Consider the following 15803-nt stretch of genomic DNA (forward strand, 5'->3'; position numbering starts at 1 on the left):
ATGTAAAATCTAAGTGTTATTTATGTTGTTGACAAATTAATATAGACTATTATAGTTGATTTGCCAGAATACATTAGGTTAATGCCCTATAGGTAGGACCCTACCAAATTCATGGTCCATTTTGGTCAATTTCACGGTCATAGGATTTTAAAAATTGTAAATTTAATGATTTCAGCTATTTAAATCTGAAATTTCACGGGTAATTGTAAGGGTCTTGACCTAAGTTCCCTGTAACCTGCACAGGCGCGCAGCTGCCTATTAAGCCCTGCACAGGGCTGTGGCGGGGAGAGGCGCCCCTTCTGGCCGCCCCCAGTGCAGACCTGCAGCAGCGGGGAGAGGCGCCCCTCCTCGCCAGCCAAAGCACAGACCTACCGTGGCGGGGAGAGACGCCCCTCCCTGCCGGCCAAAGCACGGACCTTCAGCGGCGGGGAGAGGTGCCCCTCCGCACTGACGTCCCCATAGACCTGCCACAGCGGGGAGAAGTGCCCCTCCCCACCGGCTCCACCACGGACCTGCCCCAGACTTGCCACGGCCAGGGAAGAGGAGCCCCTCCCTCGGCCCAGCCCAGCCCCCCCGGAGCTGCCATGGCTGGAGAGAGGCGCCTCTCCCCTGGCCACGAGCTGCTGCAGCGAGAGAGGGCTGGGGGAGTCTTCTCTCTCCCCACTGCAGCCCAGGGGCAGCCTGCACCCCAAACCCCTCATCCCCGGCCCCACGCTAGAGCCTGCACCTCCCCACACCCCAACCCTCTGCCCCAGCCCTGAGCCCCCTTCCGCACCCTGAACTCCTCATCCCCAGCCACACTCCAGAACCCACACCCTGAACCCCTCATCCCCAGCCCCACCCCAGAGCCCTTACCCCCAGACTCCCACACCCCAACCCTCTGCCCCAGCCCTGAGCCCCCTCCCACACTCTGAACCCCTTGGCCCCACCACACATCACCTCCATATTGGTGCACATAACAAAATTCATTCCACGCATGGACGTAAAAAATTAGAGGGAACACTGGTCCTGACCCAAAAAGTAGTTGTGGGGGGGGGGGGGTCGCAAGGTTATTGTAGGGGGGGTTGCGGTACTGCTACCCTTACTTCTGAATGGCTGCTGGTGGCGGTGCTGCTGCCTTCAGAGCTGGGCAGCTGGCGAGTGGCGGCTGCTGGCCAGAAGCCCAGTTCTGAAGGCAGAGCCACCTCAAGCATCAGCGCAGACGTAAGGATGGCATTGTATGGTATTGCCACCCTTACTTCTGCACTGCTGACTGCAGAGCTGGGCATTGCCTTCAGAGCTGGATGCCCGGGCAACAGCCGCCGCTCTCTGGCTGCCCAGCTCTGAAGGCAGCGAAGAAGTAAGGGTGGCAATACCGCAACCCCCCTAAAATAACCTTGTGACCCCCCCCCCCGCAACTGCCTTTTGGGTCAGGACCCCCAATTTGAGAAACACTGGTCTCCCCCATTAAATCTGCATAGTATAGGGTAAAAGCACCCAAAAGACCAAATTTCTCGGGTGGGGAGACCAGAGTTCACGGTCTGTGATGCATTTTTCATGGCCATGAATTTGGTTGGGCCCTACCTATAGGGACACAGTTTAATTTTGCCATTCATTGGTTGAATCAGGCCCACGATCCTCTTGCCTAGAAGTTACTAATGAAAACTCTAAATAAAGTGTGTGAAGTGTTTATTTGTTACATACATAATTACCAAAAGAAGAAAAGCAAATGTCATTCTCCTGTTTCATTTGCTAACATTTATTTATTTTTTTAAATAAGGACTCAAGGCACAATAGTGCAGTTGAAGAAGATTCTGAAGGAGATAATGATTCTGAAGAGTTTTATTATGGGGGACAGGTAAGGGAGAACATTTTCCCAATAATTTTAAAGTTGCAAACAATGTCCTTTGAAGGCTTCTGAGATGATTTATTTTGAGTTTTATATTAATCTTCAAATTTGTGCAGTTGTAAGGACAAGAAAACTGATTGTAACTTGGATGTTTTTGAAAATGGGATCTATTTTATAGCTTCCAGGAAATACTGTTCACTCTATAAAGCATATATCCTATTTACATCAATGGAAGCAAAATAGGGTTGTAAACTGTTATGCGTTGGGGTTGACATCTGGTAAAAATAATAGCACTGCATTTTAACGGTAAAAGCGGTAGCTACAAAACTCTTGTGATCTATACTATAGTAAATTTTCTCCTTTCTGAGCTCTGTAGTCTAATTCACCTAGAGAGATGCTGATTTTAAAAAATAATAAGTATATCTCTGTGCCTTTCCCTCGTGTTCCCTCAGCAGAATTATTTATTACCATATCCTAGTCCCTACTGGAAATTAAAATGTTCCCTTTGTACTTATTTCTTTTGAGAGGTCAATGGAGTGTTTGACTAGGGCACTCTCTTTACTCTTGATGTCCAGAAATCATCAACTAAGGGTCCAATAAATGCAAACAGTGTTCATGGGGATGGTTTTTGTTATATAGGCATGTGGCCACCAGGAAACAGACTGAGAACACCATTCCATAAGCTACCAATTAGCTGTTAAATAGTAACAGGTTTTGGTCAATATTTGTCTAGATTGTGTTTGAACTGGTAACATTACATTCTATTTATGTAGCACCCTTGCTCCATGGAAAGACAACAGAGAGAGACGGGAATAAAATACAGTAATCACCAAAAGCAAAAAAATCAACAGCTGTGATTGTCCTGAATGAGTACAAAATATTGGGTAAGCAAAAAGAGGAAGAGAGAAGACAAGAGATCATTAGAAGTGCATTAATGAGAGGAAAAGAGACAGGTTATAAGATGGGATATAAAATGAGAGAGTCAGGCATGGTCTACACTACTGCAGTAAATTGATCTAAGCTACGTTACTTCAGGTATGTGAATAACGTAACTGAAGTAGACGTAGCTAGATCCACTTACCATAGTGTCTACACTGCACTGTGTCGACAGGAGATGCTCTCCTGCCAACTGACCTTACACTTCTCGGGGAGGTGGAGTACAGAAATCAATGGGAGAATGCTTTCCCATCGATTAGGCACGTCTTCACCAGCCCACTAAATCGATGCCACCACATGGATTGCAGCAGTGCCGATTTAGCTCCATAGTGAAAACATGCCCACATAAAGAGAAAGTGAGTTCTAAAGAGTTTTGTGTAGAGAAAAAAAAGGCACGAAGAATTAATGCAATAGAAGAATTGTGAGATGAATGAAGAGAGCAAATAGGAAGACAAGTAATAGAGAAGCCCCATAAGGGTGTGCTATGTTAATTTAGATGGAATAAATGAGCCAAAGGTGTTAACATAACCAGTCACTGACTGACATTAAACAGTGTTAAACAAGGAGTTTGGTATACAGAGACCTGAGCCTGCTTAGTACGATGGCAAAGACCCCATTAAAAAGCCTTTTAACCTTTTATTAAAGATACAGAGAAGAAGAGAAAACAGTTAAAGCATTTTAAATGTAAAGTACTAAGTAAAGCTTTCATTCTGATGACATTTCTTGTTCCCTTTCCCTTTATCTGGAAAGAGTTTTAAAAGGAAAAAAATAAAAACCTTCTTAGATTGTCTCCTAGATGGTATCAGAGAAGGTAATGCCATCCTTTTGGATTAAAGAGAAGAAATTAGTTGAGATGAGCTGGAGCGGCTGTTGCTGCTTCTCTTGTTAAAATCCTGTCCTATTTCATTCCAAGTGGTGTTTTGGATTCTGCTGGAGCTGGTAGAGGTGGCAATGTTATCAGTGTCCCTCTCTTTGGCCGTCAGGATTAAGACAAAGAAGATCCGGGGAGATGGTGGGGGTGGCCGCCATGATGGTGACACTCATGCCAGTAGCCTCCATCTGTTCTGTATTTTTCTCCCAAAGGCTTTATCTTTTAACGACCCCAAAAAGGGAGTGATTGGTGGAATAGCCCATCCGCTCATTATTTTGTCTACCGATTATGCCTAATATCTGACACACCAATTTTGGTTAATTAATTTCTGGTTCTACATCTTCTGTTTTTCAACACAGTCCTTGAATTATATAAACTTGGCCCTTTTTTGGACTAATTTAGTCTCTGCCTGGTTCTCTCTTTCTAGATATGCAAACTGTTTATAAAGTGATAAATGCCAATTTAACCACATGAAAAATACAGCTGGAGAAGAAATTGCTAGTCAAAGATAATCTTACCATTTCTAACTGGTGACAATTGAAACAGTGAGAGAATTGATTGTGAGAAAAGGGGAAAGAGTAAAAGAGGAAAGGGTTTGGGAGTGGTGGTGAAGAAAAGACATAGGCTATGCCTATACTACAGCCTATGTCGGCATAACTTATGTCGCTCAGGGGTGTGAATAAGCCACTCCCGAGCTATATAAATTACACCGACATAAGTGCTCGTGTGCACAGAGCTTCTCCCACCGACATAGCTTCTGCTGTTCTGGAGGTGGTTTTATTATGCTGACGGGAGAGCTTTTTCCTGCTGGCATAGAGCCTCTTCACCAGATGTGCTGGAGCAGCGCAGCTGTGCCGCTGCAACGTTGTACGTGTAGACATGCCCATAGTGTCTTGGTCATAGCGGAAAGGTTTGAATCACCTGTACATAATTTCCCCAAAAGATAAGTTGGGTAAACAGTTTAGAAGTAGCTAAATGACTTAGGCACCTAAGTCCTATTGATTTTCAGTGGGACTGAGGGCTTGTCTACATTAAGAATTCATTCATGCCAAGGTGGGGTGTGAATCTACCCTGTATTAGCTTGCTGCAGACCGTCTGTGTGGACACTGCTGACACACAGTTTGTTAATGTGCTTTGATGCAGTCCTCTTTGAAATGGGATTTAGGAGTTATCTTCCTAAATCACTTAAACTCTTTTTAAGAGCTCTTACCCACTGTTGTTATGTTGGGACAAAAAAATCTGTATCATGTCTCAGATTAAATGTGGAGACTGTCTAATGACAAGTCATTCAGATACGGTAAATTTATCAGACCTTTCACTTTTGGGAACTTTAACTCTTATACTTGCTGCTCTGTGAGAGTCTTTTTGCGCTCTTCCTTTGAATCTCTACCCTCTGTACATTTGCAGAAGATAACAGCAGATCAGCTCTTGTTGAAACAATAACACCATTGCTTTTGGTTCTTATTCATGCTGCTCTTGTGGTGTAAACTTGCAGATGCAGTTGTAAAAAAACCTCTGCCTTTAATCAAAGTTGCCACTCACCTCTGCATGTTCATAAATGTGGCTAGGGCTGTATCACAGGGATGGGCAATACCTTATATGATATGTTCCTAATATAGTGTTCCTCTTGCCAATAGGGGAACACAGAATTTGCTGTCCTTTCCAGCCCTTAGCCATCCATTACCAGAAATTTTGTGGGGAAGCATTATATTGGGGAGTCAGGCAACCCACATATTGTTCTGGACAGATTTTTCTGATGCTTCATACAATAGGGAGAGAAAAGATGGCAAGTCAAGTATGTTGTGATTCACGGGATAATCACCCTTCTCCGTTCATAATGTACATCATGTCAAGATTTACGTTGTTTAAGTCAGGGGTTCTCAACATTTTTTCTTTCTGAGCCCCCCCCCCCCCCCAAACATGCTATAAAAACTCCACGGAACACCTTTGCGGCAACTGTTTTTCTGCATATCAAAGCCAGGGCCAGCATCAGCAAGCAGGGCAATTGCCTGGGGCCCCACACCACAGGGGGCCCTGCGAAGTTAAGTTGCTAAGGCTTCATCTTCAGCCCCTCTTGGCAGGGCTTGGGGCCCCGGCTTCAGACCCATGCAGTGGGGCTTTGGCTTTCTGTCCTTGGCCCTAGCAAGTCTAATGCCAGCCCTGCTTGGTGGACCCTCTGAAACCTGCTTGTGGCCCCCCAGGGGGCCCTGGACCGCTGGTTGAGAACTCTGGAGTATATATATATGGTGTCAGAATTTTTATTTAAAAAAAAAAGAAGATAGTTTTTTCTCTCATCTAACATGAAAAAATAAAGGATGAGCTTATGATTATGTCAGCACCTTGAGAGAGTAATGGGGTCCTAGTTTTTTTCCTTCTTGAGGGGGAGGGGTATAGGGATGGGAGTCCTGCCGCCCTCACCTTACTCACCCTCTCCCTGACAACTCATTCTGTCTGACTCAGCAAAATGCCAGTCCCCCAGCAGCAGCATCCTTTCCCCCTTCCCTATATTAGACCCTAGCTTCTGCAGCACAGAGGATAGGAACAAGACTCTTTCCAGAGCTATGCCTTCCATCTTTGACCAGAATAAGTCAGTGATACACTAGCTAAGATCCCTCCCTTTCCTAAATGTTCTTAGTATGTCTGGTAACCTTGTGCTGCTGCTACACTGATGAGTTTCAGATGGGCTTCAGATTCTTTGATGAATTCCAAATGTGGTCAAATTATCATTGGCTAATTTTCACTTATAGAGGGGGATCAGATGAGTACTGCTTAATTCAGTTGAAATGTGCATCTCTAACTGTCAAACTTGATACAGACCACTGAATCTCAGAATTAGAATCCTACTACATATGATATACAAATCAAGGGCCCAGTACTGCCATCAGTTATGCCTGTGTAACAACAACTGTTGTCAGTGGGAAGTCTACATGGATATTTGAAGGGCAGAATTGGACTCTAGTGCTTCATTCTTTGCCTTTCTCAGCGAGACAAAGCCAAATTCTGCTCTCATTTCATTTTGTACTTGTCCAAATCTGGGGAAATTGACTTCTGTAGAGTTACTCCAGATTTAAACTAGTGTAACAGGATACAAGGTGACCACACCATCTGTAGCAGGGGTGGCCAACTTGAGCCTGAGAAGGAGCCAGAATTTACCAATGAACATTGCCAAAGAGCCACAGTAATATGTCAGCAGCCCCCCATTTGCTACCCCCTTCCAGCCTCCATTACCTCCCACCCACCAGCAGCCCTGCCAATCAGCACCCTTCCTCCCCATGCTCCCGCCTGCCGCAATCAGCTGTTTTGCAGTGCGCAGGAGGCTCTGGTGGGGACGGGGGAGGAGCAAGGGCATGGCAGGCTCAGGGGGGAGGGGCAGGGGTTTTGGGGGAAGGGGTGGAGTGGTGGCAGGACCTGGGGCAGAGCAGGGGGGGTTGAGCAGTGAGCACCCCACAGCACATTGGAAAGTTAGCATCTGTAGCTCCAGCCTTGGAGTCAGCAGCTATACAAGGAGCCGCATATTAACCTCTGAAGAGCCGCATGTGGCTCCGGAGCCACAGGTTGACCACCCCTGATCTATAGACATTCACTATAACTGTAAAAGTATTTATGAATTACAGTATTTTTTCCTAAAGGACAATACCTGATACCTTTAAAATGATATGTTGTAGATCCTTATAGAGTATAGACAAATATAACTTATATGGACCTCATAAAGTCTAATGAAACTATCGATTTTGTTCTATGATCTTAAACTTCCATTGGCTGTTTCTACCTCCCATATGCAATGGAGATATGCAACGATACATTTCCTACTATATTATTCACACATTTTCAAGAGGAATAATAAAGAAGGAAGATTATCTTAGGTCATGTCACTTTACAGTTTATGGTGTTGTAGGCTATCAGTAATAATAACAAAGTGACGAGTTCTAAGTCACTTAGGTGCTTTTGAAAATTATATACTATATCCCTAATTAATTATTTTTTAGGTGATTGATTTCCTTGTCTCATGTGACTTTTTATCAGTTTATATTTTTGTTTTTAAAATGAAGTGGTTTTAGATTGGAGAAATATTAGCAAGTAGAGTTATACAAATCTAGGAAGAAAGGAGGACTTCAGTGAGGCCAAGGTTTCATACTGTATTTTTGGGTAGTTTCTATAGAGCCCCATAGATTTCATCCCTATTAAATGCAATAGGATTTTTCCATAAGAGATATTTATTATTAGTAGTAGTACTACTACTTCTGCTACTTGTATTACTGTGTGCTTAGGAACCTGAATCAGGGACCAAGTCCTCCTTGTGCTAAACACTCTACAAAAACAAGAAAAAAGACAGTCTGTGTCCCAAAGAGTTTACAATCTAAGCATAAAACAAGAGCAAACAGATAGATACAGACAGAAGGTGGAGTACAAGGAAACAATGAGACAACATGGGTCAGAATGATAGAGAGTGGTCTGAGCATGCAAGTGGCCTGGCCATTTCAAGTTTTTTGTAGGCATCATGCCAAAGGAGAGTTTTAAGGAGGAATTTGAAGGAGGACAATGAGGTAGCTCTGCCTGTATTTGAACTTGGAATGAATTTTGCCAATTTTACACAATTTTTGCAAATAAGTTCCTCCTTTCCTCTTGCACAGCCAATTTGTTTTTCCCCCAGTAAAAAATGAAATTGATCAAGTGTTAAGATGCTAAATAAACTCACCAACAAACTGACATTTATCTTCATAGAAAGGAAATATTGAAAGTGAATTTTTCATTTTTTCACAAAAATCACTTCTTTGTCAATTTTTTTCCTTTCTTTTTTTCATATGGCCTTAGCAGCAGCTTGTGTTTTGGTACAGTACCATGGTAAACATACCATCAATGGAACATGGAGGCATACAATAGAAGAGAAAAGCCCAGATGAAATTCACGAAACAACTTGAGTAACACCACCATATTTGCACTTAGAATACTATGAAAATGTTGCTTCTCGTAAAAAAATAAAATAAAAACACCCACCGTATTACATTTATCTGCAGGTTAACTACGATGGAGAACTTCACAAGCACCCACAACTGGAAGCTGATTTGACAGCAGTGAGAGAGATCTATGGGCCTAATGCAGTATCTCTCAGGTACATTGTTTTAGTGGGTAAAATTCTTGTCAGTTCTGTGGCTGGAAAAAGGACATAAAATTGGTAATCAGCAGCATAAGTTTAGGGAATGGAAGCTAGTTGGCTATATTCTGGCATGTTTGACATGTTGCAGATAGGCCTCTATGTAGGATCGCCATCACAAACTATACAAAGGGTCATAACTAAGGCTACGATTTAGTCACAGGTATTTTTAGTAAAAGTCATGGACAGGTCACCGGCAATAAACAAAAATTCATGGCCCGTGTCCTATCCATGACTTATACTATAAATACCCCTGCCTAAATCTTGGGGGGGAGGGAGGCACCCCAGAGGAAGCTGCTGGGGGCGACATCTACTGGGGGTGCCTGGGGGCCTGTTGCTGAGGGGGTCAGTGGCACCAGCTGCCGGGGGACGCTGAACAGTGACTGCACCGGCCGCCCCGGAACCACTGCTCAGGCAGTTCCCTGGGCCAGCCGCACTGGTCGCTGCTCGGGCAGTTCCCGGAGCCAGCTGTCCGCGGCCGCCTGAGCAATGGCCGGTGCGGCTGGCTCCAGGGCTGCTCCAGCAGCGGCTGGTGTGGCTGGCTCCGGGGCCGCCCGAGCAGCTGGTTGCGGAGCCACTCCAGCAGCACCCAGTGTGGCTGACCCCAGGGGGAGCCTGGAGCCTGCTGCTTGGGCAGCCCTGGGGTCAACCACATTGATAGCCGCAGAAGTCTTGGAGGTCGCGGAAAGTCACGGAATCCGTCACTGCCACAGATTTCTAGAGGGATAATTTATATCAACTAATGGAAAGTGAATGAACATTATGATGTAACAGTGATGATTCTGAGCTCTGCTTTGTAATGTTGTTGAACTTACTAATACAGCTGCCTATGCTCAGAACAATTTCTTAAGGCACCATCTTGTAAACATTGAAGTCAATGAGAGTGTTGCTTTTAACTTTAATGGGGACAGGATTGGGCTATTATATGTTGATTAAAATTACTGTTAAGCATAATTTCACTCAAAATATTTGTTAAACTATCTTTGCTCTGTCATGTAGTCCATAATGTTTTCATGAGGTATTATTTTAATAATAATAAATAATAATAATAATTAATAATTAATAAATACATTATGACAAGTAGGCAAGATTTAACAGAGCTGGTTGCAAAGTGATGGAGAAAATATCACCTTGATAATATGATATAAGACAAGAAATAAAAAACTATACGGGATCTAATGGTCATCTTGCATATATTGCATATAACAATTTCCATGAACCTGTATAATATGTTAACTCTTTTATTCTAAGAAAAGAGATATTGTTTAAAACAAAGTTGTGTGGTGCTGCTGAATAACGTGCCCATTTAATCTATCAAGTGTACATTTTAATGGCATATATTTAATTCCTTGGATGATATTCGTAAAAGAAAAAAGTCTTCATTATCTGCCGTTTGAAGTTAAGTGGAAATTCATTCGATTTAAAGGACATTGGAAATCTAAATCCAAGCAGTTGTACATGACTTAAGAAATGAATGAGATAATCATTTAGTTGCCAGACTGTTAACTGCTACACTGTGTGAAATTCTGTATACCTTTATAATATGTTCCCTCAGGCACTTAACATTACAACAATGAATATAACCTTTTACAAATGTTAATGCATTTAATTTACTGAATAATCTTCTTCATTGTGGGCTATGCCATCTCTTAGGGCTCAATTCATTAGAATTTGGTATCTGTGAGTGCTTCTGGCATGTGGAAAACTTTTGTGCCTCCTAAATTCTTCAGCAGTTGACAATACCCATATATCTTTGGCAACCACAAAATGCAACATTAGGCATTCAGTTTCATCCTCTCCTCTAATCCTAATTCCCTGACTGCACCAAGTCCAACTGACAATGACATTGGGGGCACCCGCTGAATGAGACTATATCGAAGGGCATGTCTACACAGCTGCTTGGAGGGCGCTTTCCAGTGTTGGTGGATAGACATACACTAGCTCTGCTCCAGCTAGCATGCTAATAATAGCAGTGTGGCTGTGGCAGCACCAGTCACCCAGATACAATCCTTCCTGACCGCCTAGGTACATACTTGGGAGGCTAGCCCGAGCCGCTGCCCATGCTGCTATAGCCACACTGCTATTTTTCGCATGCTAGCTCAAGTAGAGTTTGTGTGTCTATCTGCCCATTCTGGGAAGCACTCACCCAGCTGCTGTGTAGACATCCCCTGTGAGGGTTGCCTCTTCCCCTGCTGTCTAATTATCGATCAACCAGAGAAATTTAAAGGTAAAAAGAGGAGTTTCTGCAGACACTAGGCATGCATGATATTCAGCTCCTCATCACTGAGCTCTGGATGCTAGAGATGGGCAAACCCTTCACACATTGTTTATTTGCCACATGAACCAAACCCCTCAGAGTCCGTTCACAGTGATTATTGAGGGACCAGCCTCCTGAAGGTTTGTTTGAAAGATCTCAAGAGCTGCACTGCCACATCAGGACTATGGGATGACATCTGCTCCTGCCTCACTGTAGGCTGCGGTAGGAGAAGTATTTCCTAGCTCCTGCAACTTTATTAGGGGGGATAGCCCTAAAATCTCTTATGAATGGGGGGTGGGCTTTAGAGAGCATGAAAATTCCTTGGTTGTACCCTTTTTATCTCCTCTTATTTCACTCAGCTTTTGTGTATTTTGTTGTTTCACCTACATTTTTATTTAATGGTGGGATTTTGCTCAAAGGCCCAGTCCTTCAACACTCATTCACTTGAGTAATATTAGCACTTGAGTAGTCTCATTCAGTTCCATGGTCCTGCTTGCATAAATAAGCATTGCTCACAGACTTTCAGGATCTGGCCTTTGGTTCTTCAAGCAATTTAATAAAAAATGTGAGACCTTTTGCACTGGTTGCATTTTAATGCATGTTAGTGAGCTTAGCTACTTAGTACACACAATATTGCAACATCTTAAATGTAGGCCCTTTTACAGCAGTGAGTTCCATGAAGCCAGTACAGCTTCATAAAGCTCCTCCTTCACCAAGTTCATTGAAGGCTCAGGGTTTGTGTCTATACAGGGCTGGACTAAGCTGCTGGGCAATTGCCCTGTGTGCTGGTTCCTTCCATTGTCTGCAAGGCCAGTCTGCTGCTGTAGTTTGAAGTATATTGACAAAATATTTTCAAATATTAAAGTTAATTTTTCGGTTTAATTCTTGCATGATTGTCAGTTTATGCAATCTCAGGCCACTGTTAAGTTTAATAGATTGGCTGGGAGGTCTTTCTTACCACCTCTACTTCAGGCTATGGAAGCAGTGGGAAAGGGGTGAAAAGAAAGCTATCCCATTTATGTGTGACAGCAAGCACTGGTCAGTTATGCTTTGAAGAGGGACCGTTTAAGGAAAAAACACAGCTGATTCTGCTCTAAAATACTATTCACTTAAGTAATTTAGGTGGAAGAGGAACATAACACAAATTTTATGTCTAATGTACGTGAAAGGTAGTTGTTCTAGCCTGTATTTTTCAACAGTTCTTTGATATGGTGCGGGAAGGTCACTGAAAGGAGGCATAACATGAGAGGGGAATACAAGAGAGAAACCAGCTCAAGCAAACCAGTCACACATTAAATGTAAAAGTTCAAGCACTTTAAAATACTTATGTGCATGAGTTAAAACTGTGCCTTGGGGAGTCCCGCATTAATTGCATGTGGCAGATAACACAAACTAACACTGACCTTGACAACATTACAGGGTAGTCTTCAAGGTTCCGTTATTCTTTAGCAGTTTCTCCAAATTACTAGACAGACACTCAGGGGTTTTTGGAGGGGGAGGGGAGTTTCGTCAGGTCAACTACACCTGTCTCCTTGGTCTTAGCTTTTCTCATTTTTCTGTAACAGTTTGTAGACACTCTTTTTAGTACCTCTCAGGGTTTCCCAGAGAAGGAGCAGGAGTGTGATTTCTCTCCCCCCTCCCTCCCCAAGCCCCCTCCCCCAAACCTCTGGTTTGTTTTTTGCATCCCTCTTCAGCACATTAGTACCACAGAGGAACTATTTGGCTTTAGAGTGAGGATTTTCAGAGGTGTCTAAATGCAGAGGTCAATGGGAGGCCCTTAGGTACGTTTGTAAGACCCTTAATGTCTTTTTGTATCTTTAGAAATGTAGTTCTTCCTCATTTTAGCATTTAGCACATAAAAATCCAGGCAGTAATCCATAACCCTCTCTGAAATGAAACTAAAAAATTGCCCAGCTATTCAGTCTACTCTTCCTTGAAACTTGTCTCTAGGCTGCCGAGGGTAATGTCTGAAATTTGACAAACAGACAAACTTCAGATATATGGGAATGCATTAGACATTGTTCAGTTGATGAAAGATCCCATCCCCTGAGCCGTAACAGAACATAAACAAGTAAAGTCAAAATTAAATTAGGAAAATATTACAGAAATCATCTGTGTAACCTTCCTCTCTGAACCATCTACATAGACCACTGGAAGTTAAGGCAAGATCTCGCCCTTACTTAAGTCAAAGGGAGTTTGCTATTGACATGAATGGAGCAGAATTGACCCATACTGTTGTCGTGGGTCTTGGTCTGTCTGTCCCACATGTGAAGTAAATATAGCACACGGAGCAATAGTGGAGGCAGAACATTTTGGGCATCTGTATGAAAGTATTAGTCTGCTTACACAGCTCGTGTTCAAGCAGTTTTCCTACCCTCTATCAAGAAACCTACCATTATGCATTTTATTAGTATTATGCACTTTGCTACTGTTGTACATTTTACTGCTCTCAGAAAAGTATGTTCAACTTGCACAAACTTTAGCAACTTTAAAAACCGCACCAGAGGGCATCCAGTACTTTTTCAATGATGGTGCCATGTCAGTGTAGCTGCTGCTTTGTTGTTGAACACTAGGTAAAGGATTCATTGGGCACTGTTACCTTATTCCACCATCCCCCTCCACCCCCAGCCCAATAAATAAATAAATAAATAAATTAAAGAAAGAAAGAAAAAGCTGAGCCAATGTCTAAAATCCACTTTTATGGTCATAGTCAAAAGACTTTGCCCGTCTTGCTAGCTCTCAGAAAACAGAAAAGATACAGGCAAGTAGATCTGAATAATCAGAAAGGAGCCAATTGGTTTTCTTTTTGTCTCCTTACACTAAAGGAGTCAACTTTTAATATGATGCCCATTATGCATCAGAACTATGGTTTGTGGTGAAAATTCTTGCATTTTTTTTCTTTTTAAGTTTTTTTTCCCTAATGAAATCAATACCATTTAAAGGGACTATAATTTGTTCTGGGTTGGCCAAACAGATGCACCTTACTACTGTGGCATCTGATGGAGAATACAACTTAAAAAAAAAAATCCTTTTGTAAAGTAAATTTAGTGTTACACTGATGTTGCTGGAAAATTAAGTACCCTTTTATCTTCAAAGTAGATCCAGAACAAACAACACCTGCTTAGACTTCCCCATGCTGCCTGACCAATGTGCCCCAGTTCGGTTCTGCGGGGACCAACTTTGTACAATACAATACAACTCCCAGTGAGTTTTATAGAATTCAGTAATTCAAGATGGTGTGCAGTACAGCTGCAAAAAACCTGAGGTATAGATACATGAGGCCAGATGCACTCTTGTAGATTCAGGGAGGGACAAATAGCACCTCCCTGCATCAGCCTGGCCTGCAGTGTATAGGGGGATTCACCCCAGGGAGGACAAGTGGTTATAATATTGAAGGTTTCCTTCACCAAGGGGAGCTTTAACCTCCATTGATGTATCCAAAGAAGCTCTCTCAGTGGCAGCTATTAAAGGGAGGAAATTAATTAGCCTGCTCTCCTGGCTGTCCAGCCCGCATTGCACACTTTCTGAGATGAACTAGACACCTGTAAGCCTCCCAGGACTGGTGAGGTAGTAGGTGCTTTATGCAACTCATAGCAGACTTTCCATTACCAGGAACCTTATACAAAGATCCTTGCCTGTTTCCATAGGTGAATCTTATCTATTGTATGGGGAACAAACCCAAGCATTTAAGTGTGAATTATGGTTCAGTTTCTGTTCCTGTTCAGTCTACCAGTTGTGATGCTGTTTGTAGCAGAGTGGATACCTTGTTCACTGAGAACTGGAATGGATTCAAACACTTCATTACACAAAGGCTGTCATTTCATTGCGGCCATCAGTTGTTAATGGCTTTTGGTCACTACAAACCAAATGTGAACCTAGAGGTAAATAGCTGTCATTTACCCAGTGTTGTCCATTACAGAGTATCCCATTACAATTCCCTTGAGCTATGCAATTCCTCAAATGTGATTATGTGTGTTATTGAAGGCTTGGAGTATTATTTGCAGAGACTGTTAGTTGATCCCTTTCAATACAGCAAAAAGTCACCCATTATGGAAAAGTTTGCCTCACCCAGTTAAATATGAACTTTAATATCCATTACTGCTTTTATTCTTAATAAGATCTCTCCTCTTATAGATGCTTTTGGGCTGAACAGTAGCTCGAAAGTAATATAATTCTTTCCTTTCAGGGAATATGGAGCCATTGATGATGTAGATATTGATCTGCATATTGATGTTAGCTTTCTTGATGTAAGTAATCTAATCATATAATTATATAATGAACATTAATACCCATTTAATTCTGTCCTATTTGAGATTCTGTCAGAGATTTCCCCTCTTTGGATTCTTGATCTTTACAAGCTCCTGTCACATTATTGATTGCTACTGAGTTCTCAGTGGAAACATTTTCTTGTCAATCTGCAAACTCATTACTAACATATTTTTAGCTATTTATTTGTTACATTCATATAGAATTGCCTTGGGAATAAACAAGAGGGCAATCTACATGATCACAATGGTCCCTTCTGGCTTTGGAACATATGAATTTATGAACTGAGGCAAAGGCAGTACATTGCTTTTTTTGCTGCCATAGGGCCTTAGCTATATGGAACCACATCATATGCTCCCAGAGGGGAGACAACCTAGGATGAGTTTCACCTTGCATAGTTTGCCACCAGTGCTCCCTTCTAGGGAAAGGTTTGAGTGGCAAAGGATGTAGATAACAGTGCTGCCCAGCCTCCCCTTCTCCCTGGAAACATAGT

General features: G+C 42.7%; 1 protein-coding gene across 2 annotated transcripts in view; it reads left to right on the plus strand.

The window, feature by feature from the left end:
• The window catches only part of PARP8 (poly(ADP-ribose) polymerase family member 8), a 165649-nt gene that overhangs the window by 81164 nt on the left and 68682 nt on the right, over positions 1 to 15803 (plus strand). For both annotated transcript variants that reach the window (XM_065406201.1, XM_065406202.1), the window contains exons 6-8: positions 1760 to 1837; positions 8651 to 8745; positions 15231 to 15291. In XM_065406201.1, coding sequence (XP_065262273.1) covers positions 1760 to 1837; positions 8651 to 8745; positions 15231 to 15291 — 234 coding nt within the window. The remainder of the gene's footprint in view (positions 1 to 1759; positions 1838 to 8650; positions 8746 to 15230; positions 15292 to 15803) is intronic.

This window comes from Emys orbicularis, chromosome 6 (genome assembly GCF_028017835.1).
Source record: "Emys orbicularis isolate rEmyOrb1 chromosome 6, rEmyOrb1.hap1, whole genome shotgun sequence".
Lineage (NCBI taxonomy): Eukaryota > Metazoa > Chordata > Testudines > Emydidae > Emys > Emys orbicularis.